This window comes from Falco rusticolus, chromosome 5 (genome assembly GCF_015220075.1).
Source record: "Falco rusticolus isolate bFalRus1 chromosome 5, bFalRus1.pri, whole genome shotgun sequence".
Lineage (NCBI taxonomy): Eukaryota > Metazoa > Chordata > Aves > Falconiformes > Falconidae > Falco > Falco rusticolus.
Genome location: NC_051191.1, coordinates 57,266,989 through 57,293,225, shown reverse-complemented (window position 1 = coordinate 57,293,225; position 26,237 = coordinate 57,266,989). Strand labels below are relative to the sequence as shown.

Genomic DNA, 26,237 nt, shown 5'->3' with positions numbered 1-26,237 from the left:
GGCACCCAAATATTACCAGGTCCCAGGTTTTAAGACATGCTATTTCAAATCTGGGGCCAGCACCAAAATAATCCTGCTAATTTCAGAGGCCAAAAAAAACTTTTAAAGCTCAAATATCCAGTGTCTCATTGACTATTTCAGGATGGTGTTTGTGACCATTTTGAACTTCTTTGCAGGCATCAGCATACTGAAATCATATTGCTCTACTTTTCCTCTTTCCATACTGACCTGACTTGGGTAGCATGTCACTTGGGGTCTGTGTGCCCAGGCTGTCCAGAGAGCAGAGGCATTTCCCCCACTAAATGCTTTCTTCTGGAGGTGACATAGTCAAAGGTAAGCAATATGTTGTGGTCCACTGATTGCTTTGCTGGTGTTGCTTTCCCCAGGAACTGCAAGAAGCCTGGGAGCCAAGACCGCACAGTTTACAAGCCAGGCTGTCATTATCTAATGTCCCCAGGGGGTATGAAAAGGTTGATTGCCAGAAGAGCTCTCGAGGCATTGCAAACCCTGTACCTGAGAATCCTCACGCTGGACATTTCTCCACTTCCATGCAGCTTCACTGCCTCTCTCCTGCCGGGGAGTGTGCTGGCCGGCTGCCTGTGGCAGGGGAGGGGTGGCAGCGCCCTGCTACAGCCACAGGTTGTGTGTGCCCCATCGAGGGGCTGAACAACAGGAAAAGGGGAGCAAATCTCATATATTGAGTACGTGCAGCCAGGCAGGGCTCTGAGAAAACTGAAGGGCAGGCAGGCAGCAAGGTGACAACCAGAAGGACCCGGATCTGAACCAGTTGTCTGCCTTACTTCCCAGAGCTGGCACAGCTTTGCAGGCTTCTCCCCAGGAAGAAACCAAAGTGGTAGCACGTATCTGAACTGCTTCCAGAGTCAGTAGCCACTCTGTGAAAGCCATGGCCTGGCTGTCAGGCAGGATGACTTTTACTGCAGGTTAGGGGTGCAGTGTTGGTGGTGAGTGCCGGTCGTCTCAGAGCCTGCCTTCCCTCGAGAGCAAACGCTTCCGCGCCAGAGCCCCAGCTCTGACCCACGGCACTGCCCGGGGAGCCGGCCCCAGCCGCAGCCCCAGCCCCAGCCCAGCCCCAGCCCCAACCCCGGCCCCGGCCCCGGCCCCTGCCCCAGCTCAGCCCCGGCCCCAGCCCAGCCCCGGCCCCAGCTCCGGCCCCGGCTCAGCCCCGGCCCCAGCCCCGGCCCCGGCCCCATCTCAGCCCCGGCCCCGGCCCAGCCCCAGCCCAGCCCGCTATGTCACGGCAGCGCCGGAGCTGGAGGCAGCGCTGGGCCAGCCCGGGGAGCCGGTGCCGGTGCCGGCGGGGCTGCCACCTCGCTTTCATCTCTAGGTGGTGCTCTGAGGCCGGGCAACGGCCGGGCTGCTCCGGTGCGCGCCGTGCCGCTCAGCCGCCCTGCGCTGCGTCCTGCCGGCGGGGACACGCCGGGGCTGGGGAAGGCAGGGCCCCCACTCTGCTGACCGCGGCAGGAGGAGAAGCATCTGTAGCCCTTCCAAGAACTGGCTACCGCCTCAGGTCCTCCTGGTGTGACAGCCCCCGGCCGTGGGATACCGTGCCACGGGCGGCTGCTTCGACAGACTGCCTCCCCTGCCTCCCCATCCCTCTGCTGTCCCCCTTTAGCTGCCCCAGGGGGGCTGCCCCAGCCGGCCCTACACCACCCCATGCTCTCAGCATCCCGGCCGGCTGCCTTCCCTTCTCTCCCCGGCCTGCGCAGCCAGCAATAGTCTGTCCCGGCTCTGCGGATTTAGCACAGGGCCAGAGCCTGCGGGGTTTTCCGATAGTGGCACTCCATTAGGTCCCAGCTCTTACCATGGGCAGTGGCAAAAGTCCCATTGACTTCACGGGGCCAAGAGCAAGCCTTTAATGGCCTGGGAAGGTGAGGCTTTTTTTTCCCTGGGTTTTCTTTTTCGTGACATTGAAAACCATGGCCACTTTATATTGTCTGTCCAAAAGCTAGGAGAGCTCTCAGGCCCTCCTGCAAAGGTGAAGAAGGGCTGCTAAAGCTCAAAATAGCAGAGGAGTCATTTTGCTGCTCAGAGGCAATGAGCCTGCATGCAACTGCTGGGGCAGTGCCATATGCCTTGCTCCGCTCCTGGGCAAAACCTGGACAAAATGGAGCTGGTTGGAAAGGAACGCATTTGTTCAGCAGCAGGGACATTTATTTTCAACACCATTTCCTGATCATGGAAATCCAAACCCATTTTCTCCCTGTTTGAAATTATTGTTGTGTTTCTTGAAATTATTTTTAGTTGCAGTGTGTATCAAAATGTTCTGCTGAGCAAGTTTTGGGTGAGTTGAAAGGTGCCAATGACAGTTTCTTTTCAAAAGGGTTGTCCAAAAGTGTCACCAAAAATAAAATATGAAACAAGTTTCTCAAGTGTCATTTAAAACAACAACAATATTCATTTGAAAGCTGGCAAGACTGACAGCAGCGTAGTTGTCATGGGGTGGAGGATCTGAACCATTGCCTGGATCTTATTCATAGGGAAAAAGTCCTTCCTCTCCCCATTATCTTTCTGGTATTTGAATAGTTTTCAATAATGAGCCAAACAAGAAGTTCAGAAGTAGGACAGGAAAGAAATATAGGTTGTGGGCAGATAAAGAAGCAGAAGCAGTGTCTTCCTCCTGAAAAGCAAGCTGCCAGCCCCTTGAGATTAGGGGGAGGTCTTGGGAAAACAGCCCCTCCATCAGACCCTGGAGGAAGGACGAGCCCAGGGCCGTCGTGCCCTGGTGTGCAATAGAGGTGTCTTCTTGGAGAGCACAGGCCTAGACGGTGTCACCGACCTGAAAGGTGATGTTCCACATATTGTATGCAAAAGCCAAAATAGCAGTTGTGGTTACAGTTGTGAATGGCTTGGAGAGCTGATCTGCAGATTGCTTAAAAATGTCCAGTCTTCTTTATAGCAAACAGCCTTCCAAGGTGGATTCTCCTGGTGGTCTTTCACAGGCTGCATAAAGGAGTCCCCGGCATACAACCAGAGGCACTTACTGAGATAGATGCTGCCGTCACATGGCATTTGTGCGCATGTCATTGGGTGTTTATGGGATGAAGTTGTGGTGTAGGATGGGTTATGCCCCCATGTGTGGCATATGCATGTAGGTACATGCAGTGGGTACTTGGGCATGAATACCCTGTAATTTGAGCATACAGAAGTACCTTGCAGAAGGATGTGTGTACTGCTGTGTATCCGCAAAGCCTGTGGGCATGCGTGCAGCTTGCAGAGGCAGGAGAGCACTTTTTATTAGGAGGAGTGACTGCACCGGGCAGTCAGATGGGCTGTGTGTACCCAAGGAACATGCCATTTTGGTAACATAAGCACAGATGCAGGAGGAGCAGCTGATGGACAGAGGTTTTACCCCTCACCTCTGTTCTCCCACACTCTGGCTGTTCCTCTCCTTCCCTCTGCCCTGTCTCCTCAGCCTCTCCTCACTTGGGTCCTCCTCAGCTCTCTCCCCTCTCTAACGATGTGACAGTGTTGCCAGCTTTCTCCCAGTTTTATTGGGAACAGCAGGGGTTTAGCTGGGTTTTCCTCAGTGCCTTGGTGTCTTCTCCACCATGTTGCCAAACATGACGTGAAAAGGGCCAGCAGGCTGAAACATATGGAGTGGGCTGGGATACCAGCATGGCCGCGTGATGCTTCTTCCCTTAACCTCATTGCAACCTTTTTCCAATTTTCCCCCCAAGGGCCCCACCAGCTGAAGCAAGGGGTGGCAGTGCTGGCCTGTGTGCCACCTCAACACCCCAGCTGTGCTCGCCCATGGCCCTAGTGTATTTCAGCTGCCCCATACTTGCCTGGCTTTGCTGGGCACTCTCTCCTTGGAGGTGAGCCTTCCAAGAGCTAACAGGCTGTGGGCACTTCACCCCCACCAAGCACTGCCATCCACCTCTGAGGGATGCTGTACTTCAGTGGGAGCGTACCCAGCCACGCGGGTTCCCCCCTGTCCTGGAGGCCACCACCCCAGCCTGTGTCCTGGATGCCTGTGTCCTCGCACACAGAGTCCTCTCTCGGTCCATTAGTTTGTTTCCACTGCCATGGCCAGTGGCAGGCACCCGGCTCTGAAAGCTGTATTAAAAGCCAGGTCAATACCAGCCCCTGCTTATTCCCTCTGGGGGAAAATAAATAAATAACAAAAGGAGGGAGGGACTTCATTAATTAGCAGTGGGGAGGAGAGGTGGGACGGGGACACACATGGAAAAATGAGGCTGTGTATCAAGTCATACATGGGAAAAGCCAGGAGACACCAGGACTCATGAGCTCCTGTCCCCAGTCTGTACCTGAGGGGAGGAGCGGGAGGTGTCAGGAGTGATGCCTTTCCTTTCTCCCCCCACCCTCCCCTGATGCTCTGCTCCTCAGTTGTCACCTGTTTGCTCTTCTCTCATCCTCTCATCAGCTCCTCTTCCCCTCTTGACAAGGCTTCCCAAAGGTGTCAGATCACTGCTTGGGCACAGAGCAAACCTGTGCAGGGCAGCTGTCCCCCCACAGAACCTATGTGCTGTGACAAGAAATGGCCGTGTCTGGGTCTAGACCAGTCTTGTTAGTCTATCCCCACTTTTTCACAAATGCACTCCCTTATTACCTCATTTTCTCTTCTTTTTCGCTTCCTCCTCCTCCGCCCGCCTGCTGTGCCTGCTTCTTCCTCTCACTCCTGCTATTTCCTTCCTTCCCCTTCTGCTTCTTCTCCGCTTCCTCTTGCTTCTTGAACCAATTCCAAATTGATACTGAGATGCTGTTTTTCTGCTTTGTAGATCAGGGGTTGGGTGGGACATCATTTCTTCAGCCATTCCCTCCACAGCACAACTGTTGGATGCCCTGAGCAGCTTCCTGAGCTACCTGTTTGTCTTCCTGTCCTTGTACCATCTACAGTTTTCAAGGAGTAATTCTGCTGCTCCTAAAGGAAAAGGCTCATCAGGTTTTTGTGTCTTCTGTGAAATGACAGCCAAGTGATGTTACGGGTTTAGCTCTGGTTGATGTCCTCCCTCATTTCCCTTAGTTCTTACTTGCCTCTAGAAAAAAAGGAGGCTTAGGGTTTTTTGGTTTTGGAGGGGGTTTTGAGCCTTATATCTAGAGCAATGTCTTACACATCTTTGTCTCTTCATCAAGCGTATTTATAACCCTTCCCTGAGCAAAACTCTTGTTATCTCCAGACCGAGCGGGATTGTTTGATCCAGGTAATTTTAGAGCAAATGATTCCCTACCTACCTACATTCTGTATGATCTTCTCCCTGAGCAAACTCTGTGAGCTTCTTATTTTAGGTCTTTACCAGAGAGGCCTAGAACAAGGGAGTGCTCTTGGTGGAGCTCCTGGGCACCAACACCATACAAACAGCAAACACCAGCACTAGTAACTGTCGTTGGTTTCTATACCTTGGGATCTCTCCTTTGCTTCCACACCTCCCCCTGGATATTAGACTTTATTAAAAATAAATAGTTACAAATTCAGTTTTACAGCTGATGGCAGCAGGGAGAAGAATGGAGGAGGTGAAAGGAGCAAGTTGAGGGTCTGCTGTCCAGTCAGGTCACTTGTCTGTCATCCTGGCCACACTGTGCCAGGGAGCAGTCTGAGTGTGCAAGCACAGGGCCCTGCCTCCTCTGCCAGGAATCTCAGGAGAGGAGCAGGGTGTATTTTTCATGAAGTCTGGGAGAACTGGGTCTGAGTCCGTGGAGCTGAGCTGCTTCTGGAGACGACATATGCCAAAAGCCAAGGAGAATGCTGAGTAGGCTATGCGGAGTGTCCTTGTCTCCTAGCTTGGCATTTGCAGTGGAAGAATATGGATTTCAGTTCTCATTCTGTTTTATATACAAAGAAAGAGTCATGTGCAACACGAAATAAACATGCAAGTAAACCCCTTCCTTAAGATCCTTCCCCACTCCCTCCAGGAGTCCCGATCTCTCCCATCCATCCTCATCTGGTCAGGTCTTGGGCATTGCTTCTCTCCTAGTGATGGTCGTGACTCTGGACAGTCATGGGGCCTACCCATGTCGAGAGGGGACAGAAAGTCTGCTGTTGTCTCCGCAGCAGAAACACTCGCTGCGGGTCCCAGCCTGCCCATTGAGGGCAGGGACTCCTGTCACCTCTCCAGAGATGAGAAACCAGGCGTGCTGCTCTCCTGTCTCCGGGCGGGAAGGGGGTCCTAGCACAAGCTGCACATACAGGAGGAGTGGTGTACCCTCACTCCTTTTCCAGGCAGTATGACTTCATGGGGAAAGGAGTATATCAGAGCAGCTCCAGGCCTTGATGTACACAGGGGCTGAGAGGCAGTCACAGGAGGCATTTTTTGGTGGGCAAGGGACTTATCCAGCTACATATGGGTGCAGAACAGAGAAGGAGATGGTGGGTGACAGGTGTGGAATGGGGAGGCTGGAGGGGTTAGATGGCCGACTCCCTGCGGTATGAGATTGCATCTAGGGGCAGAGTTGCCTGGAGCCGCTCCAGGTCCAGGTGGCTTCCAAAATCCATCATCTGGATGACACCTGCCTCCTCCTTCGTGTTGCCCCCTAACACCACACCCACTTCATCATCATCTTCATCTTCATCTTGACTGACAAGAGCCAGCTCATTCTCGTAGCAGAAGGCACTAGGAGGTGGAGGAGAAGGTAGGATAGTCATCTTGCTTTCTTGCAGCTCCCGGGCTGAGCAGCAAGGCGTGCCAGCTACCTCGTAGGTCTTGTGAAAGCGTGAATAATCCACTTTGTAGTGGTTCTTCTCCTCAAACACAACTGGTTCAAAACGATGACCCCAAAGGATTTCACTAGCAAGGTAAGAGCTTCGTGCCTGTGTGGTCATGGCTGTGGCTTCCACCATCCCCTCCAGGATAACAACAATCTCAAAGTTCTCTGTCTCCAGCTCCTCCTTGCCAATCCCGTAGAGTGGGCTCTCCTCATCAATCTCATGAACGATAATAATGGGTGAGACCAAAAATATACGATCAAGGCCCACGTCGTAGCCCACATTTAGGTCCCGCTGGTCCAGGGGGAGGTATTCCCCTTCCTCCGTCATGTAGGGCTTGATAAGCTGGGCTCGGACATGGGCCTCTACAATGTGGCTCCTCCTCAGGTTGCCCACCCGCCACATGAGGCACAGTTTGCCATCCCGCACAGAGATGACTGCATGGTGACTGAAGAGGAGGGTCTGGGCCCGCTTCTTGGGCCTTGCCATCTTGGCCATGATAGTGCCAATCATGAAGGAGTCAATAACACAGCCTACGATGGACTGGACCACAACTGCCATGATAGCCAGTGGGCACTCCTCAGTCACACAGCGGAAGCCATACCCAATGGTTGTCTGTGTCTCCACTGAGAAAAGAAAAGCCCCTAGGAAGCTGTTCACATGCATGATGCAGGGCTTGAGGAGAGAGGGACCACCTCCCACTGCCGGTGTACTGAGGTCACCATGGAAGAAAGCAATGCACCAGAAGAGGAACCCAAAGAAGAGCCAGGAGACCAGGAAGGCGGCAGAGAAGATCATAAGCATGTACCGCCAGCGCGTGTCCACACAGGTGGTGAAGATGTCAGCCATGTAGCGCTGAGACTTGTTGCTCAGGTTGGCAAAGTAGACGTTGCACTGGCCGTTCTTCTTCACAAAACGGTTGCGGTGCTTCCTTCGTGGGGCATGGCCCTTCCCATTCCGGCTGTGCCCATTCATGCTGCCCAGTGCAGAAACCTTGTGCCCATCCTCTTCAGTTGAGACGATGCTGTATCTGGAAGAGAAGAAACAGGCACTTCCAGCAGAAATACATGAATAACAACTACTGAGACAGCAAGGGCAGGAGACACGTGGGTGGCTCATGGGGCTATGGTAGCATGGTGTTAACTATCACAACAGTATGGTTCCCTGGTTATTGCACCATGGTGCCACCCTGACCAAATTGGTGGAGCTTGGGTGCAATATTTGCTGAGTCTTACTGCCAGGAGGTTGTATCTAGCAAAGTCCTGGCAGGGCAGCAAAGCAGGAGAAGTTTGTTGTGCTGTGCTACCTTTTAGACTTTGTGGTGAGGAGGGATCCAAGGTTTCAAAGCCTGACAGCAGCTGGGCCAGCTGGAAAGCCTGGGAGCAAACACTGGCATTCTGGCCACATTTTGGCCCTAACATTATATAAGGCTGGGAGTTTCTGTTTTCTCCTCTGCTTTCCTCACTGATTTCATGGTGTGCTGGTGACAATGTTTATACACTTCCTGTGCTCAGGACAATTCTGTTGCCACAGCAACACATGTGGCTCCTGCATCCAAAGCCAAAGGTGTAAGTGCTGGCAGATTTCCTGGCAGAAGCTCCACACACACTTTCTGGGAGACATTTGCCCCTCCAGCTCTCCTCCCTCACAGGCAACACTGCCACTGCCCCTCATGTACTGCTGGGACAGTTGCAGATACTCCTTAAAGATGCAACGGCAGAAGATGCTCTAACTACCGAGGAAATCAAGCCAGCGCACAAACCCACCAAAACCACTCTGCCCTTGTGGTCATCAAGCCACAGCCTCCCAGGAGACCCCTCAGGCTGGCAGTGTCTCTCCAACCCCGTAATGTTGACAAGTCAGCTGGAGCCCTCCAACACAGGCTCCGTAACCCCCATCCTCGTCTCACAGTGAGGGAAGCATTGGTGGCTGGAGTTGTGATTCCTGGAGACGTGGGGTTCTGCAGTGCTGCTGGAATCTGTAATTTCTGGTCCTGCACCATACAGCACTTTGCTTCTCTATGATACTCCTCTAAGCACTGCCCCCACGTATGGCATGTTTGGGACTGGAGAAGGAGAGAGGAGCCATACCTTTGAGCAGGAAAGCCCCTGGCAGGTAATTTGAGAAAAATATACAAAGGGCAGGCTGAAAGGCCAGATGAGGAGGACCAGGCCACCTGGGGCATCAGCAGTCCTTGAGAGGAGGATTACTCACCGGTTGACTCGGACGCTGCCCATGGCTCGCTGTATCATCAGGTGTCAGGGGGCTGCGGGAGCTGGGAGGGCACGGGATCTCATGCAGCAGCACTCACATGGGACTGGGCAGCTCCGGGTTTCACCTCTGGCGAGCTGGGACCCATGCTGCCATTGTGATTGCTCCTGGGCACGCGCCTTGCAGAGAAGGATGAAGCAAAACCCAGTCAGAGCCTCCCTTGACAGCACCCGTCTCAGTCCCAGAGCAGGGGCTGCAGGGCTCCCGGCCTTTTGCTCGGGAGAGGTCTGGAGGTGTCCGTGGGGCACCGCGCCGCAGCCTGGCTCAGGCAGGTGAGGAGCTGACAGACACAGAGTGGGTTGCACGACCTGCAGCCCCCGCGCTCCCCAGCATCTACTGCTGGGAGAGGTGCAGGGCCAGCCCGTCCCTGCTCTCCAGATCAAGGGCACAACGGCTGAGCAGCTTGCAGGGCCCTTGCCCTGAGCCATTATATTAATATAGCTTACACTAGGACAAGAGCTCAGCCAGGCTAAATACCTTGCACACAAGGACTAACAAAGCACAGACATGCACAGCAGCCCTCAAGGATCTTCATCAGCCCAGCCTGACCCAGAGGAGACTTATTTCCAGGGGGTGCAGAACACCCCACTGTTTTGAAGAGAAGAAAAGCTATCAGTAGAGCCAAAAAGGAGAACTGGTGGAAAGGAAGGGCTTAGGGATAGCCAAGGAGAAGCTGGTTAGAGCAAACAAACCTTGCGATGTGCGCTGTGTACAGCATCCAAGGAGTGGCTCAGCAGCAGAGCCCTGGGGAGGATGTCCAGCAGATGTTACGTCCTGACCCGGTCCTCCCCAAACTGAAGAATGGGGAAACTGAAGACTCAAGAGCCAACCTATCCTGCCTGCCCAGAGCTGCTGGGAAGTGAAATGCAGTGAGGGGGTAATGACTCACAGATTAGGAAGGGCTTTGTACACCCATGCTAATCCTGCACTGTAACCTTTGGATTACAGCAGCCAGCGCAGAGCGCAGGATGCAGACAAAGCCAGCTAGTTTACTTCCCCCCAGCCTCACCGATGAGCAACGAGTGGTTGCCATACCTGGGACAAATCCAAGGATTTTGGGGACAAATCCAAGGTTTAGAGCTGCTTGCAAGTGGTCATGCACGGACAGGAGAGAGAAACACCAAGTGATGTTGTCTGGGATGGAAAAGCTGGTGAGATCCATCCTTGTCTCATCATCAGTGTTGCAGAACAGGGCTTCATGTGGCTAAGCGTGACCACCACCAGCTTTCCTCAGCTAGGAGCACAGATGAGAAAGCAGCAAGTAAGTAGCTCCAGACATCACCTCTGATGCGCAAGCACTGCTGCTGTCATGTCTGCGATGGAGGTTAAACAGCAGTCTCTCCTTCAGAGACCAAGCTTACTGAAGCAGTTTAAGCTGTGTGGCAACACAAATATGGTTGTTCAGACCAAGGATATTGGGGGACCAGGAGAAGGTAGCAACCTTGTAGTCCGCAACTCACCATATAGATGTAAAAGTGAGCAGCTGCCCAAAAATTCCCACCAGTAAAAAGCACTTAAGCACGGAACTGTGCCAGCACCCACCCTCTTCCTCAACTGCCCTACAGCATCCAAGCCTTTAAGGAGGGTCAGTTTGGCCAGATACAGGAAATTATGATGTGCATCTGGGTAAACCTAGAGCAGAAACTGGGGTTAGTAACCTAAGTTCATCAGAAATGTTGAGGGATGACTAGACGCTGAAGAAAGGTCGCTTCACGCCCACAGATGGTCCTGCTAGGATAAAGCTGAGACATATCTTCAGTGATTACATGGTGAGTTTGGACTGCAGGATGCCACAGGTCTTTAAGAGGTGAGAAAGGCAGGCAGGTATACCTGTCCATGCTGGCTCCAGCCAGGAGAGGAAGGGCATCCTCTCCAACTGGTACCTTCTTTAGTTAGCCTGGACAAGCCAAGCTCATCCTTGGCCAGCACTGACACTGATAGCAGAGGAAAGGCACTACCACAGCTCACATGTATGGGTACTTCACAACTTCTTAAAGGCTTCTGACCACCGCCCCCTTTCCCCAGCTGCAGGAACTGGTGCACAATTTCTAGAGGCTTTGAATTTCTGACCCAGGTACTGGCCAGCTCCAAAAGAAGAGGAAGGAGGACCTGAATTGCTTCTGCTCACTGAAATCATGTGCAGCAGCACCTGGATCTCTGCTACACACCTTCCCCACCTCACTGAGAAGTGGCAAAGGAAGCAGACGAAGTGCAAGGGCTTTGCTTATCTCTGGTTCTGGGTGGTACAGCTGTGGGAAGGGGTGGATGCACTGTTTAAGAGTGCTGCATCCTATGCTGCTGTGCATCCTCCTGGCTCCCACACAGGAGCTCAAGTCAGCCAGAGCTGTGGCACACACAGCCTCCTGCGCAGAGCCCACCATGGCTGGACCTTGCAGCTAAGAACATGGGGAAGGTTTGCTGCTGGGTCCACAGGGCCAGAACAGAGCATCGGCAGCTAATACTACATCACTACCTGCAATTTGTACATAATCACAAGAAAAGTATTTCCATGAAGAGAAAAGGCTACAAATCTGAACACACACATTCGATCATGTGAGAGCAAAAGGGTTTAGTATAGGATGTAGTGGGAGATCCGTGGTCTTGGTCCACACACCCATCTGTAGGACCCACACAGAACTGAGTTCATCGCTCTTTTTCTGCTTCAGCTTTGGAAATTTTGCCAATAGATTTAAGGACCTCAGCAACAAAATGCAGCAACTTCACTCCAGAGGCAGGCTGTCTGATGGACAAGTTTGGGCCAGCTATGATCTCGTGGAGGTTCTGCAAGGCAAAGTTTGTGTTGTGCTTCACTGCCCCCAGGTCAGTTGTTTGGCCCACTGTCAGGTTTTCATTCTCCATCTTGGAGCTCTCCAGCTCTCCCTGGAGAATAGAGATCTCCTGCTTCAGTTCTCCACGTTGCTTTCTGCCACCAGAGCCTGCTGGGTCATTAGCTGGAGACTCCACTCAGTCTACTAGACAAAGGATTGTAGCTTTTGGGCTTCCCTCTCCTCTTTGGCCAGGCTGGCCTTCAACTGCCTCTCCAGACTCCGCTCCACATGCTCCTAACCATCTTCCTGAGCATGGTGTTCTCCTTGAGCACATTTCAGGTCAGCTGCAGTGACAGGGACTCCCTGTCCCCAGTGGCCTCCTTGTGCATCATGTGGGGCTCTGCTTCCCTGGTGTGCTCTGGGTACCCCAGAGAAGGGCCACTGGCATGGGCTTCTGAGGTAGAGGCATCCGTCCCAAAGTGTGTGCCCACACTATGCTAGAAAGAGTCATAGGAGCCACATGGTGCCTTACTGGCAGTTTGGAGAACTTGCAACCTTTGATGCACAGGAAGGCGTCAGGTCCAGCTGTGGTCCTTATCTTTGGACAAGCTTCCAGGCATTTCTGTGTCTTTGTAGAATGGTTCCTGAAAATTCTGAACTTTCTCCTCCGAGATCCAGTGCATGCCTTGGGCAACCTCTTGGCATAATTCTGGTTTTTACTCTTTCACCATCTAAGAGTGCCTGGGATTTAGGGAAAATGGGATGGATTCCCCTAGATCCTCCACCCGAGTGTCACTCGAGCTGTCATAGTTCTTGCACTGGGGTAGAGGATATGCTGAGTGGCAGAGATAGCTGGATTCATCATCATTATCATTGTCATCATCATCTTCCAAGCCCTGAGATACTGGGCAGACTCCCTCCATTGTCCCAGAAGTGCCAAGCAGCCATGACACTTTTCAGGTTTTTGGGCTGCAGCAAGTGGGAGGATCCAGATTATCCTCCTGGAGCCTGGGTCATGCAGGCAGGTAATACTGACAAGCAGCCTGCCAACTTCTATTGCCTCAGTGACACTCATGGGGGAAGAGGCAGACACTGAAATCCCCCTATTTAGATCACGAGGGTGTTCAGGAGGGAGCAGAGGACCAGGCATCTCTGTGTCTTTGCTATGGGGAGAACAGGAATCATCAGGGTCTGTGATGTCATCCTGTGACTTCACTGCCTGCTGTGAGGTCATGAACAGGGGAGAGGAACCGATCAATTGCAAAAGTGCTTTTTTGGCAGCAGGAGGATAAGCTGGATCTTTGTGGCTGCAGAGCCAACACCAGCTCACGGGTGCTGCCAGTGGGCAGGGAGGAGCTCATGAAGCCACGTGAGACCTCCAGCATGCAGGAGGGACAAGGACCAGCTGGCCCTAGGCAGGCAGCATGGGGCAGAGGGGACAACCCGGCCCCACAGGCTGCTGAGATATCTCCAGCAGCAAGGTCAAGCTGCCTGCTGGTGTTTTGGTGCCAGGGCTCACCCTGGGCAGAGGCAGGAGACATCACCAGTGCTTTGGCCAGAGGCGTTGCCTCAAGTCGTCTGGCCAGTGAGGGGTCCATGCTGTGGTGCTGCTGATCTGATTCATCCCCTGCTGCCAGCTGGTGCAGGGAAGTGTTAGTAATACCAAGCACCACAAACTCAGAATGGCACGAGCCAGGAGACGAACGAAAATAAACCCACTTACCACTTCCACCCCAACACACCCCCACAGCGTGCAGTGCCACCATGGGAAAGACAGACAGGCAGGCGAGAAGCCCGAGGCTGGGGACTGCCATTGCATTGGGTCAGCATTCACATTAGCCCCCTGGAGATGTCACACTGGGATGTGATGTAGCCACTGTCCCTCCTCAGTAGCTGGTGGCCCAGAGCCACCACCGACGTTCCTGCCTGCAAAAATGGATGCCAGCAGCTTGGCAAGGTCAGGAGCGGTGCCAAGAGCCCAAACCCTCTGGAAACTCAGTTCAAACAGCTGTGAAATTGTCCCCTTGCTACCTGAAAACCTGAAACACAAATGGGATGAAGGGGGAAGGCCCAAACAGACAGCTGCCTGTCACATGGATGAGGGGGAGGAAAGCCTGGACGAGGACAGAGATGTGAATCCCGGAGTATGCCCGAGGACCTTCTTGGAGCCTTGCTCTGCCTCCTGGAACCCACATGTGGAGGGAGAATCTGGGGGGTCAGTGGTGACTCCTGGGGAGTGGGATGACACCATGCTGGTGGGTGCAGCATGGGGCACTCTGGGAGATGCTAGGCAGGAGACTGGTTCGGAAAGATGCTTCTCCATCCCTCTGCTGCCATGTCCTGAGCATAAATGAACACCCATGTATTTCATGGCCTGAAGAAGCCCCCCAGTGCTTTGGGAAGCTGCTGCAGCGTGGACATCACAGCTGCTGTCTTGCATCATTGAAGGTGTCAGCCAGGTGGGTCTCCAGAGGCTAACAGCCACCTCCAGCCCTGCAGCCTGGGCTGCCTTTCCCTCCTTCCCAACTGCTTTCCCCCTCCTGCGCCCTAGATTGAGTGATGCCAGGACACTGCTGCCGTGCTGCAGTCATCCCTGCCTTCCCAAGTGACACTGCGCTCCAGCAGCACAAGCCCTTGCACCAGCCCACGCTGCCACCCCGGCACCGCTCTGACCCTAAGCAGATGCGTGGGGCCAGGCTGCCGCTGTCACTTTCCGAGGGATCTGTGGGCTAATAATGTCAGGGCACGTGGTGCTGATGCAATGCCTCCATTGCTCCATCCTCAGTACACAGTGCAGTGCCTCGCACATCCCAGGCTTTCTCCAGTCTCTGCCAAGGCAGATCATAGATTGTCAATCCTTTAAATTTGCAGTGGAAGAATCTGATGAAACAGAACAGAAAAGTCCACACTGAAGCACTCCCCCACTTCTCTTTTTATAACAACCGTATCTGGTGCTCTGGGATGTACACCGTGAACGACAACGATGGAAAAATCCCAGGGTATTTTTACACTCTTAGTCTTTGCTTTATCTGGAGTTGTCTGGCAAATGCTTCCCTCCTGTCTGTGGTCAATACCAAAGCCGCTGGTTGTGCTGTGCTTCTTGCCTTTATTCTTCTTACCAGCTGCGTAGCACCGCCTGGTTTTGAGATCAGCATCCACAGACCCATCCTGCTGGCTCGGGCATGGTGACAACACAGCAGACGTCTTCTCACCTCTTGCGAATTCAGGGTGGAAACACCTGCAGCAGAAAGAGGACCCCTTTGGCTTTTTGCAGAGCCTTGCAGACCCATGGCATTCGTTTTGTCCTCTCCATCCTCTTTGTAGCTCTTTCTCTTCTCCTCTTCCTCACAAACATTCCCGGGGTTCATGCTGGGGCTTGTAGGGCAGCTTGGTGCTGTGGGGCTGTCTTGTCACAAGAGGCAATGGCTGAGCTCTCACTCCTCCACGCTGGCAGGGCTGGGTGCTAGGCACTGTACGAGCACACGCGAAGGCACAGTCACCATGCAGGAGAGTTTTACCATATTAAAAAGGCAAGTGACATATGGAAGGTGAGGGGAGGAAGCTGTAATCAACTCTATACCATTTTTATATACACACTTCTGCCTTTTCGTTCAATAATTATAAATAGATTGAGTAAGTGCCAACAGTCCCCATCTGCCCCGCAAGGCATGATCCGCTGACCAGTTTCTCTCTCCAAATGAGGATTTTATTAACGTGCCTCTGCCCGGTTTATATTTTGGGGTGGAGTGAGAAGGGGGATTTTTTTCCCCCCTGTGAAGCTCTGGAGACTGGGGATGGGTAATATCAAAACAAAACAAAATGATTTGAAGTTAAACCATCTCAGTGTGTGACTCAGAGCTATTCATAGCTCCCTGAAGCCAGCTGCAGCAACGGAGCCAGAAGGATTCTGCCCGTATTATTATTCCAATTACCATCTGAATTAAAAGTTTGAGCACTGATCAGCCCACATACTGACGGGAGGGGGAGAGAAGAAAGCAAAGAGAGAAGGAGAGAAAGAGAAAGAGGGAGAAAAACCAGATAAAAATGGGATCCACACAAAGGTCCCCAGGATGGCAACGTCGGGAAGTGGCATGGAAAGGTGACAGCATTACCTCCTGCCTGCTCCGGCAACCCCTGCTCTGGCTGCACCATCTGGGTGACAGTACCACAAGAGTGGCCACTCACTCCCCAGGATCCCGGCCAGCAGGTGGGGTACCTCATGGCAGGGCTGGTGGGACTGGCACGGATGCTCACCCACTCTCCTCCGGCCAAAATGGAGCTGGGGGAACAAGTGACAGGGGCTGAGGAGCAGCTGAGCAGGAACGTAAGGAGAGGACATTGCTGGGGTGGTGGCTGTGGATAAGTCCGTGTTTTTTCTTGTCAGGTGAGGTAGGTGTGTGTTATTCTTTGTGGCTGGCATCACAGGGAAAATTAAATGTTCAAAAGGCCCCTGGCCTTGCTTGGGTGGTGGTCTTGGCCAAAAAGGAGCTGGACTTTTGTGGCAGCCAGGGCGCAGACCACATCCCACCAGCTCCCAAGGAAGCACTGGCCCTGACATACGCCCCAGCAGCCATCCTGCCAAAACTGTGGCCTAGACCCTGAAGGGCTGGTGCAAAACCCACAAGACCTGAAAAGTAGAAGACGCTGGGGTGTCCCCAAGGTCCCTGTGTCCTAGGCAGCTGTGGTGCACTCAGGTCACCTCCTCCAGCTTCCCAGCACGACTTCATCAGCAAAAAGAACATCTCCCCTAACCCCCCTACACCAGGAGGTCCCTTTGCTGAGCACCCTGCCCTATGGGAGCCTTGCCGAAAGGCCATTCCCAGCAGCGTCCCCACGCTTCAGCGTCTCTCCAGCACAGAGCTCCTCCTGAGCCTGTGCCAGCCTGGCCAGGAGGGCTGCCCGTGTGGGGCCTCTCAATGGCTTCTGGCGAGTCAGGAACAAGGATCATTATCAACACACAGGAACAGGGGGCAAGGGTGGCTAACATCATCTGCCTGCCCACTGCAGTTGCGCTCCTGACAGGGCAGGAACAGTCTGCTGGTGCCTCTATAAAGCACCCAGCAAGGCAGGCGCCTGCAAATGGGTTATGTATGATGATAACAACAGCGACAGCAGCAAAGGGTGAGCAATACTCAGGGCAAAGCCTGCTCTGCACCAAACCCCCAGCCAAGAGAGGCTACAGCTGCTGCTCTACACCCGGCTGCTGCACGAGCTTCCAGCATGGCCTGGCTGCTCAGCACTAGTCCATCGGCAATAGGGGAAAAAAAAATTTCCCCCAAAACCCCTTGTCACTACTCTAAAAAGGAGCCCAGTGGAGCCACCAGCCTCCTGAGGGCATCCCAGCTTCGCCCCTTTCAGGTATGTCTGCTAGGCACCAGAAACAGCAGAGGGAGCATCCCAGGTAAGCTGCAAAATTGCACTCCTGAGGAGAGCAGATCAACTATTTCACTACAAGTCTGCTGACTTGTATTGCTGTAGCTTGCTCAGTCTGGTTAAAAAAATGCATCTCAAAGATGTCAAGCCCTAGTGCTTCCTGCTGCCTGTGGTATGGGAGGACCGTCCCCCTCTCCTTCCCCTGTCCCCGGGCTCTGCAACTTGGCCGGGGCTGCCCGTGCAGATGGGCTCAGGCACAGGGGGGAGAGCAGTGTGAAGTGGGACATGGCAGCTGCATTTGCGCACTGCTACACCTGCAGTATCCCCCGTGCTATCATTATGAGTTGCTGTTGTACCCCTGCTCGTCTGGGCTGCAGCGCTTGCCCCTGCTGGTGCCCAGCCTGCTCACCTGCCTCTCACCTGCTGGCACTCAGCGCTGCCCACAGCTGCTCTCTGGTTGCCTTCACCCAGACACAAGGCTCTTTTTGTGTGATGGGAGCGATGGGGGCAGGGGGAGGAGAAGAATTCTAGGGCCGCTGGGTCTAGTCCTATGGCAGGCACCACCTCTATATAATGCCATTGAACTTTGTGGAGGGGTGAAGCGCCTGCCTGTCCAGCCTCTGGGCTCCCTGGTGCTCTTCAGCCTATGCACTCACTGTGCTGCTGGCAGGGCCACTCTGTACAGCTCTCATGGGGCTATAGGACTGGTTTGCTCTTCTCTACAGCAGAGTCACTTTTGACATCCTTTTTCTATAAGACTCTTTCAGCTGACCCCTCTGCATCAGTACCCAAGCAGGCTGCCAGCAAATGCCATGGCCCAGCGCAGAAAGGCAGCAGGAGAGAGGAGAAGGGAGAGCAAAGATGAAGGCAGGAGAGGGAGAACAGGCAATGGAGGTGCAGGCTGGATGAGACTGGCAGCTCATTGCACCGATGCTGGCACCACTTGCCTGGGAGAAAGGAAGGGAGGGAGGGAGGGAGGGAAGGTGGGAAGAAAGGAGGCAGGAAAGGTGTTAGGGTCTTTTCTCCGAGCCTTTCACAGGGGACAGAGTGGGGGATGCTGACTCCCTCATTTTCACACAGCACCAGGCTCCCTCTGAAGTGTTTCGGGAGAAATGTTGCCATAGAAATAAAACAGCCGTCCAGATTGAGAGGGGCAAGCCCGCCACCATGGTGGCAGGGGCTGGCACAGGCACAGGCAGAGTGCTGGCAGGAGCCCCCAGCCGACGGCATGGGGCCGTGCCAGGCTGGAGGGTACCTTGTCCTCCATCCTCCACTCCCTCATCTCCAGCGAGAGCAGCGGTGGTGCTGGCATGCCAGCATGGCTGGCGCTAGCCCCAGGTGGCACCTCCTCCCCACATACACTAGTGGGTGAATGCCAAAACTGCCCCTGCAGGCAAGCTGTCTGCCACCAGGCTCCCAAGGGGACAGGCATGGGGGTGCACGGGTCTCCAGGGCAGTCAGGACAGGGTCACACTGCAGCCAGCTCCCATCCCTTATCTGCCCAGGCCACAGCACCACCTTCACTGCTGGAGAATAAACCTAAGAGGCCTGAAAGCAAGAACCAGCTCAAAGGCAGCCCCTGCCCATCCCGAGTCCTCACTGTGGGAGGATCAGCATGTCCCACGATCAGGGGCTTCAAGACCAACTGTACTCAGTAAAGCCACCTTGTCTGGGGAGGAAAACCAATGCCAATGCCTCCGGGGGCTCCATCTGAGGTCCCTCCACCCTGATGAGGGGCACAGGAGCAGCGCCATCGAGGAACATGAATTTAGCCTGACACGGTTTCGCAGTGCTGCAAGGCAAGCACAGACAGCTTCACTCGGTCCTCACCATTCACAGAAAAACGAGCACCAGCGGGAGGCCGGGGAGCCACGCGTGTGAGTAAGGGATCGATCGCTAAGACAGAGCACCCATCTATTGATCTCCAGCTGTGCTGTCAGGTTAAGCCAACCCAGTCCAGTAACGAGACAGGACAGTGGGAACTTGCTGAGGGCAGATTGCAATTAACCACTCTGCTCTGCGTCTGCACTGATGTCAGCGTGCAGCAGTCGCAGGTATCTATCACCATGTCCTTTTCCCCCTCGCTGGCACCCTCCTGCTGGCAATAGCAACCCAAGAACACAGCTGACCCCAGGGTGGTGGCTGGCAACCAAGCGCGGGGTGGCTGAGTGGCCAGAGGGACCAGTGGGAGACCCATCCTGCCAGGTAACTGTCCTTCCTCAGCCACCTCCTTGCTTCCTGGCTTTCCTTACAAACTGCAGCGGGCAGCCACGAGGGGCAAGGACCACTGGCAGTCCCCTGCCAGCACTGCACATCATGGTGCTCTGTCTTGGCACCGAGGAGGGGGAGAGATGGAAAAGAAGAAAGGTGGCAAAGAGGGAGCTCCACTTCCCTCCAGATCCGCTCTCCAGCTTTCTCCAGCTTATCCCGTTCATGGCCACCCTCACCATCCCTCCTCTTCCCCACCACCCCCATCCCCACCAGGCTCACTTTTCCCTCCTAGGACATGTATTCCCCCTGTGCTTATTATGTGGCTACAGACAGGGATGGCCACATGCCGGGGTGACTCAGGCATCTGTGGATGCCACTTCCGATGGTGAAAGGAGAGGAGAACGTCCCCAAGTCTTCAGCAAGATGTGGTCCCCATGCACCCCCCATCCCCTCCTGGGCTCTGGGCAACCCCAAGCCCTGGGTCCTTCTCCACACCTCCCACCTCCTGCAAACACCTGTTCCTGAGAAGCTGAGGAGGGCACAGAGCAGAGGCTGAGGGTAGTTAGTCTTGGAGCCATGTCACCTCCACCACATGTCTCCTATGTGTGCTGCCACCATCTGCCCTTTGCAGCACACACCCCGAAGGGAGGAAGGGGCAAAGGGAGAGGCCCCGGAGCCACCGTTTGCTTTGCTACTGATGAAGTCAAGGATGGGTGGTGGAGATGAGAGACTCCAGGCTCTTGGCAGAGCAATTTGGTTGTCTCCAGGCAATTTGCCCAAGAAGGAGGGCATCAGGGGCTGAAGGTGGTACCAGGGATGTCCAAGGTGACCTGCCCGCACCACGCAAACCTACCCACATGCTCCCACCCCAGAAGGGATGCTGGCCTTGCCAAAAGAGAGCAAAACCAGAGTTTCTATGGCATTCTGCTCATGGCTTCATCCTGAGCTCCTTCACCCAAACCCAGTGTCCAGAAGGCCCTTTGCACTGTGCCTGTCTGGGAGATGTTGGATCACCACCAGCAGGATCAGCCACACTGAGACTAGAAGAGCTGGAAGGCAAGGGGGAGGGGGGCAGGTCTGGAGCCCGAAAAGCTCCACGGGCAGCAGGAGAGCCAACACAGCTGCTTCAGCCCCAGCTGCACCGAGGTGCTTGGAGAACAGATCTCCAGCACCATTCTTCTCTGGGAACCGGCCAGGACCATTGCCCGTGTGAAGCAGGAGAAACAAAAGGTGAGCGAGACCCAGCCCCAGACAAGAAGGCACTAAGGAAACACAGAGAGCCGAAAAAATGAAGAAGTTACCTGCAAAGCGACCGAAGCCAGGGTGGCGAGGGGCAGGAGGGGAAGCTGGGGAGGTGTACGGGCAGGCACCCACCCCTGCCCCGTGGCCCGCGGCCACCCCGCTCGCCCTATTGCATACGCTGTGCCCACGGGCAACTTTATTATTCACTGGCACGCTCACATGAAGCCACGCATCTCTCTCTGAGTTATATTTATAGCTGTTCCTCGGAGCGAGCGCGGATGAAATGGTACCTTATTTTCCTAAGGAAAAGAACCCTTCCCGGTCTCACGCTGGTGAGGGGAGCAGCACCCCGGCACCGCCTCTTACCCGGGTCCTGCCGAGGGATGCTCCAGCCCTGCCGAGGCAACATCAGAGGAAGGGGAAAGCAGCCAGTTTCTCCATCTCACCATGAAATGTCTCAGCCGGACCGGAGGAAGGTCTCTCTGCAGCCCTCACTCACCTCTGGCTTGGGGTTTTTTCCACCCGCTTCTCTCCCCCCCCCCCCCCCCCGCCCCCAAGAAGCTACTTCTCTGCCATGACCTGCTCCTCTCCTGACTCCTCTCCTGCCCACGCCAGCACTCTGCTCCTGCCTCTGCCTCTCCTCAGAATTTTTTGCTCCCAGGAGCGTCCATCCCACAGAGCACTGATGCGCCTTCGTGGCTCAGCGATGGGTTCAGATCTCCCCTCTCCTGCCTGGCTCCCTCCTTCCCTGGCGTTAATTGCCCGTGCCTCTCTCTGCCCCCCTGCTCTAGTCCCCAAATCCCCCCTCTCCCTTCCACTCTTCCTCCCTTTGCGCTCCACTCCCTCTCCCTGGCTGCCTCTCCCCCTCGCTGATTGCTATGCAGTCTGTAGCTGAGAAGTCAGTAACTCTGTGGTAGGATCCAACAGCTTTCCGCTACTTTAGCCCATCCTCGCGTGTGAGCTCAGAGCTGCGGAGCCACCATGGGGGAGATGACAGCACAACCATTGGCAGTGGCAAGGGGACGGCGCGGCTGCTGGGTGCCCCTGCTGGGAGGCAAATCCTTCCACCGGGCTGGCGCAAGGAGCTGAAATATCCATAGTCAGGGGTTTTTTTCCCACCTGGATTTGGGGTGCTGGACTGACACCTTGCCCTGAGGAAGGACCAGGCTCTCCCAGCTTGTGCAGAGCATTTGCAGTGGGGCATCATCTCTCTGCATCCACAGCTCAGCCTCCCCACCCTGCAGTGCTGGGGCTGTCCTGCCGGGATAAACGATGCCAGGGACAGGAGCGCAGGCGAGGAGGGACCAGCTCTTGGTGCTCCAGGATGGTGAGCAGCCACCTGCCAGGAAACCTGTCTCAGAAACCTCCCCTGGGTCTCCACAGCCAGCAGCATCTCAGGGGCTTGGAAGAGGTCACTTCTTGGTGGCAAGGCGAGGGACCAGGGGACCCTGCAGCAGTGAAGCCAGAGGCTTAAAAGAGCCCTGACCCAACAGGCAGTGGCTGTAGGCCATGGGCTCCTGGGGATGGCCCTGTTCCAGGCTGGTAGGGTCTATGGGTTTCCATCTTGGTGTCTCATCTGCCATCCCTAGCATTAAGGCCTGTGTTGGAAAGTAAAAAAAATTTAAAAAAACACTTTTTCAGTGTGCCCTGGGCCCCAATCCTGCAACAATCATTACCCTCCCTCCCAAAATCATCCCAAGATCCCATGGCATATGAGCTGCCCCTGCGCCCCCCCCCCCCCCCCCCGCAACACACTGTGGGGACCAGCAGCCCCCCACTGGCATTGGCAAACATCACCGTAGTGGGCGCAGCCTGTTCTCACCTGGCAAAGCCACCCCAGGGGAAGCAGAGGGTATTTTTTAGTAGCTCTCCATGCAGATGAGCAGCTGCAAATGGAGAGGTTTGCTTTCCCAAAAGCCCTGTCCTCAGAGCCCATGGGGGTCCCAAGAGCTACCAGCTGGGAGCTGGTACAGATGCCTCATGGCAAAACATGCTGGCCCTCTGGCACCGTGACAGGCCTTTCCCCTTGGTGCAGTAAAGGGATGAAGATGCTGCTGTGACACCTTGCTCCTTCCCGGGGTGGGCAAAGACACCAGGCACCTGCACACTTCTGCAGCCACCTTGACTTCATGTTGGGTTTCACCCTGTCTGCCTTTTGCTCCCCATCGCCAGCTTTCCCTGGGCCCTTGCTGTGTTTCCCTCCACCTGGGCAGCAAGAGAATGAATAGCTGCACATTGTGCATGGCACCAGCACCCTGGCACAGCCTAGAGGCAGCAGGCACAGCCAGGGCCATCAGCAGGGACATGGGGACATTGCATCAAGGATGCCACCGGCCCCTCACTGTCTTTGTGCCCCCAGTATGCCATGCCCTGGCCGCCCCAAGCCCGCCAGCCCCGGCAGCGGGGTGGCTCACACTCACCACCCCCGCCCGTCTCCACCAGCACCGTCTTTAATAAGAAGCGTGGAATATTTTAGCACCTATGGAAAAGCCACCACAGACGGCGGTGGCAGCCGTTGCCAGGGAGACGCTCCCAAAAATAGCCCCACTCCGCCAACCTTTCCCGATGCTGCTGTGGGGATGAGGGAGGCAGAGGGATGGAGGGATGGATGGAGGGATGGAGAAAAGAAGGGAAAGAGAGATGGGAGGATGGATGGAGAAATGTTTGGAGGAATGGATGGAGGAATGGGTGGAAGGATGGAAGGATGGAGGCATAGATGGAGAGGGATGGAGAGGGATGGAGGGGGACATAGGAGCTCTTGGGAAGGTAACATCCTGCCTGGGGATGAAGACAGGAGCAACCCCATCCCAGCAGCCCCTGTTTGAGCACCTACGGCCCCATTTTCCTGCAACACCAGCTAAGCCAGCCCAAACCCTCAAGCCCTCTCTGCACTGGGCAGGTATGACTTTTAGTCTTTAAACCAGAAAATATTGTTTTGGTCTCCTTAGTACCTGCTGGGCTTCCTCTGCCATCCCCCTCTGACCATCTCACCTCTGTCCCCAGTGCTCCAGGACTGCCCGGCACGAGCTGTCCTGGTCATAGGAGCAGAGGTGGTGAGAAATGGAGGTAGCCTGTGGTGCTCAACTCCACCATGTTTCCCAGCCCCTCCAGGAACATTGAATCACTTCCCTCTCTGGGGCCGCTCTGGGATGACTCTCCAGGGCTGCCCGGCCTCCCAGGGGGTCTGGATGGGGCCTGAGCCATAGCCTGCAGTAGTAATGGAGGGGGACCCCTGGCCAAGCACCTCCAGGGGCAAAAGCACAGAAGCCTTCCCGGTGGCAGGAAAGAAATGCTTTAGGGGGAAGGAGACGCCCTTTGCACCCCTTCTCAGGCCATCGCCATCGCCTTCGCAGGGCAGGTGGGGGCAGGGAAGGGCACTCAGCGGAGCTGCTGCTGCTGCCTGGCCCAGTGGCTCTGCAGGAGAAGGAGCCTCCCAGGCCAGTGGAGGCAGAGGGAAACACAAAAATAGAACTAGAAGGGTGTGTGTGTGTGTGTATGTGTGTGATTAAAAGAAACCAAACAACCCCAAATTCTCATTTTTAATGCCAAATCCTAGCTTGCTTGCTTCCCTGTCACCCTGGCGACATTCTTTGCTGTCGCCATGGAAATGGGAGGCATGGAGAGAGCATCACCATGCGGGCCGTGGCAGCACCCGGCATTATTTTGGGAGGCAGGGAGACACCCGGTGCAAGGCGCTTCATGTTGTGGCAGGGAGGGAGGAGGGAAGGGTTATTTTTACTTGCTCCCACTTAGTGTGCCAGTTTTTCCTTCTCTAAGTGACTGAGTGCCCCTTGCCCTCCCAGAAGCTTTTCCATGACCCTCCCATGTGCCGCACAGGGATGTCCCATGAGGACAACCCAGCCCCACCACTGTGTCCCAGCTGAGCTCAGTTGGTCTGCTCCCATGAAGTCTCTCTGACGGTCACCTCAGCTGGTGATTCCTGGTGCCACAGCAGGAGATAATGCCATGGCTTGGGGCTCATCAGCTCTTCTTGGGAAGGCGCAAGATGAAGAGACTAAATTTTTGCTACCCACAATATTCTTACCTCTCCACAGGAGGCATCATCCCCTAGGTGGAACAAGAAGCTGCCAAGAGGAGCAGAGGGACAAGAGGACGATGAGGACTCTCAGACATTGCATCACAGGGGCTTGGAAGGGGATCTGTCGGAAGAAAGGACCCTAAATCTGTTCCTTCCCCCAAAACCTCCCATCTCTGCTCTATGGCTCAAACCTCTCTCTGCCCACCTGCAAAAGGACCTGGGATGCCAGGGACCTGCTGGGCCCACCGAGGCCGGGGCTTGGCTTTCACCAGCACCCGCATGGCCTTGCAGGGCCCTGCTGAAATCCCAGGTGGCTCCGCTCTGACGGCTGGAACCTCGGTTTCAGCCAGCCCCTGCCCTGCCGCTCCTTTGCCGATGCTCTCCTTTGGTCTAACCTGCTCCTCTCCCACCGCCCCAACCTCCGCCTCAGTGCCCTGGCCAGGGCAGGCAGGGCCCCACCTGTTTTGCGAGGCTGAGCGGGTGTTTTCCAGCCTGGCCTGGGAACGCGGCTGGAAAAGCCCGGTGTGGCAGGTGCTGGAGTGGCAGAGGGGAAAACACAGCATCCAGCCTAACAAACGGGCAGGGAGGAAATGTATGCAAATGTATTCAGAAAGGAATCCGGTGATGCTAATAGACTTGTTAGTCCTCTCAGGAAGCACCAGGAATAATATTTTTACACTTTAATCATTAAGGATTTTACTCCAAGCGAGCCCGTAAAGACGGAGGGAGACGCGGAGGAGACGGCCACGAGTGACGGCGGGGGTCAGGCAGGGCAGCAGGCAGAGCCAGCCCGGGGGCTAGAGCAGGTGGGGTTATCCAACCCTGGAGTAACCAAATTAGACCAGTGGCCAGATGTGATTTGCTCAGGGACAAGGTGACAAATTAGTACATCCATTTGGTTGTATTAAAGCTACTTTATATTAGCAATTGGATAATGAATGGCCCTGTCCCAACACGGAGGTCCCCTGCCGCAGCCATGAGACCTCCCTGCATAACTGCTGCTGCAGGGACAAGGTTTATCCCAACCAGGCTGGTCACCCAGGGCTGTTTCTGAATATATTAAAACTTTATAACCATCACTACTAAGCTCCTTTGTGTCAAATCTATAAGACCAGCAGCATCTATGTGCTTCTTTTGTCAACTCATGCATTATGTTGTTTGTAATCCAGAGTTAATATTTTCAGCAAAGTTCCTTTCAAACCAGCTCTTGGAAGGATCTTTCCTTTCCTCCAGGGCTGGACTCTGGGATCCGTGCTGCTCCAGACAGGACCCCCAAAGGCAGGGGTGCCTGGTGGGGGGACGCCGGGGAACGGCTGCGTATGACCCGCGGTGGACGCGGGGTGTGACATCCAGCCACAGTGGCCCGCTAACTCGGATCTCCTCGCTTCTTCCTTTGCTCCAGGAGGCAAGGCGGAGCGCCTGGGAGAGGTGCTGGATGTGGGCCGGGGCCGGGAAGGGCAGAGGGCGGGAGGCGGCCGGCTGGGAGCAGGGCAGAGGTAGCGCATCCACGGGGAATGTCCCTGGAAGCCGCCCTGCAGCAGCGCGCATCCCCGCGGCCAGAGGCCGGGGATCCCTTTCCCTTTCGCCTTTCCCCCTTTAACAACACTTCCGCCTGTAACTCGAGACAAGTTGGGGAAGGAAAAAAGAGGAA

General features: G+C 55.0%; 1 protein-coding gene and 1 pseudogene across 2 annotated transcripts; both read right to left on the bottom strand.

Moving 5' to 3' along the window:
• Positions 1-5,398: 5,398 nt before the first annotated feature.
• KCNJ4 (potassium inwardly rectifying channel subfamily J member 4) lies at positions 5,399-21,059 on the bottom strand. Of its 2 annotated transcripts, none has more exons than XM_037390494.1 (3): positions 20,914-21,059; positions 8,897-9,072; positions 5,399-7,712 (listed from the first exon to the last, which is right to left on the bottom strand). In XM_037390494.1, exons 2-3 carry the CDS (start codon positions 8,932-8,934, stop codon positions 6,383-6,385), a joined length of 1,368 nt encoding a protein of 455 aa, XP_037246391.1. In that variant the 5' UTR covers positions 8,935-9,072; positions 20,914-21,059; the 3' UTR covers positions 5,399-6,382. The 2 variants fall into 2 exon arrangements, with proteins under 2 accessions (XP_037246391.1, XP_037246390.1); XM_037390493.1 differs by lacking the exon at positions 20,914-21,059 and adding an exon at positions 9,646-9,943.
• LOC119148446 lies at positions 11,597-12,644 on the bottom strand (annotated as a pseudogene).
• Positions 21,060-26,237: the final 5,178 nt, after the last annotated feature.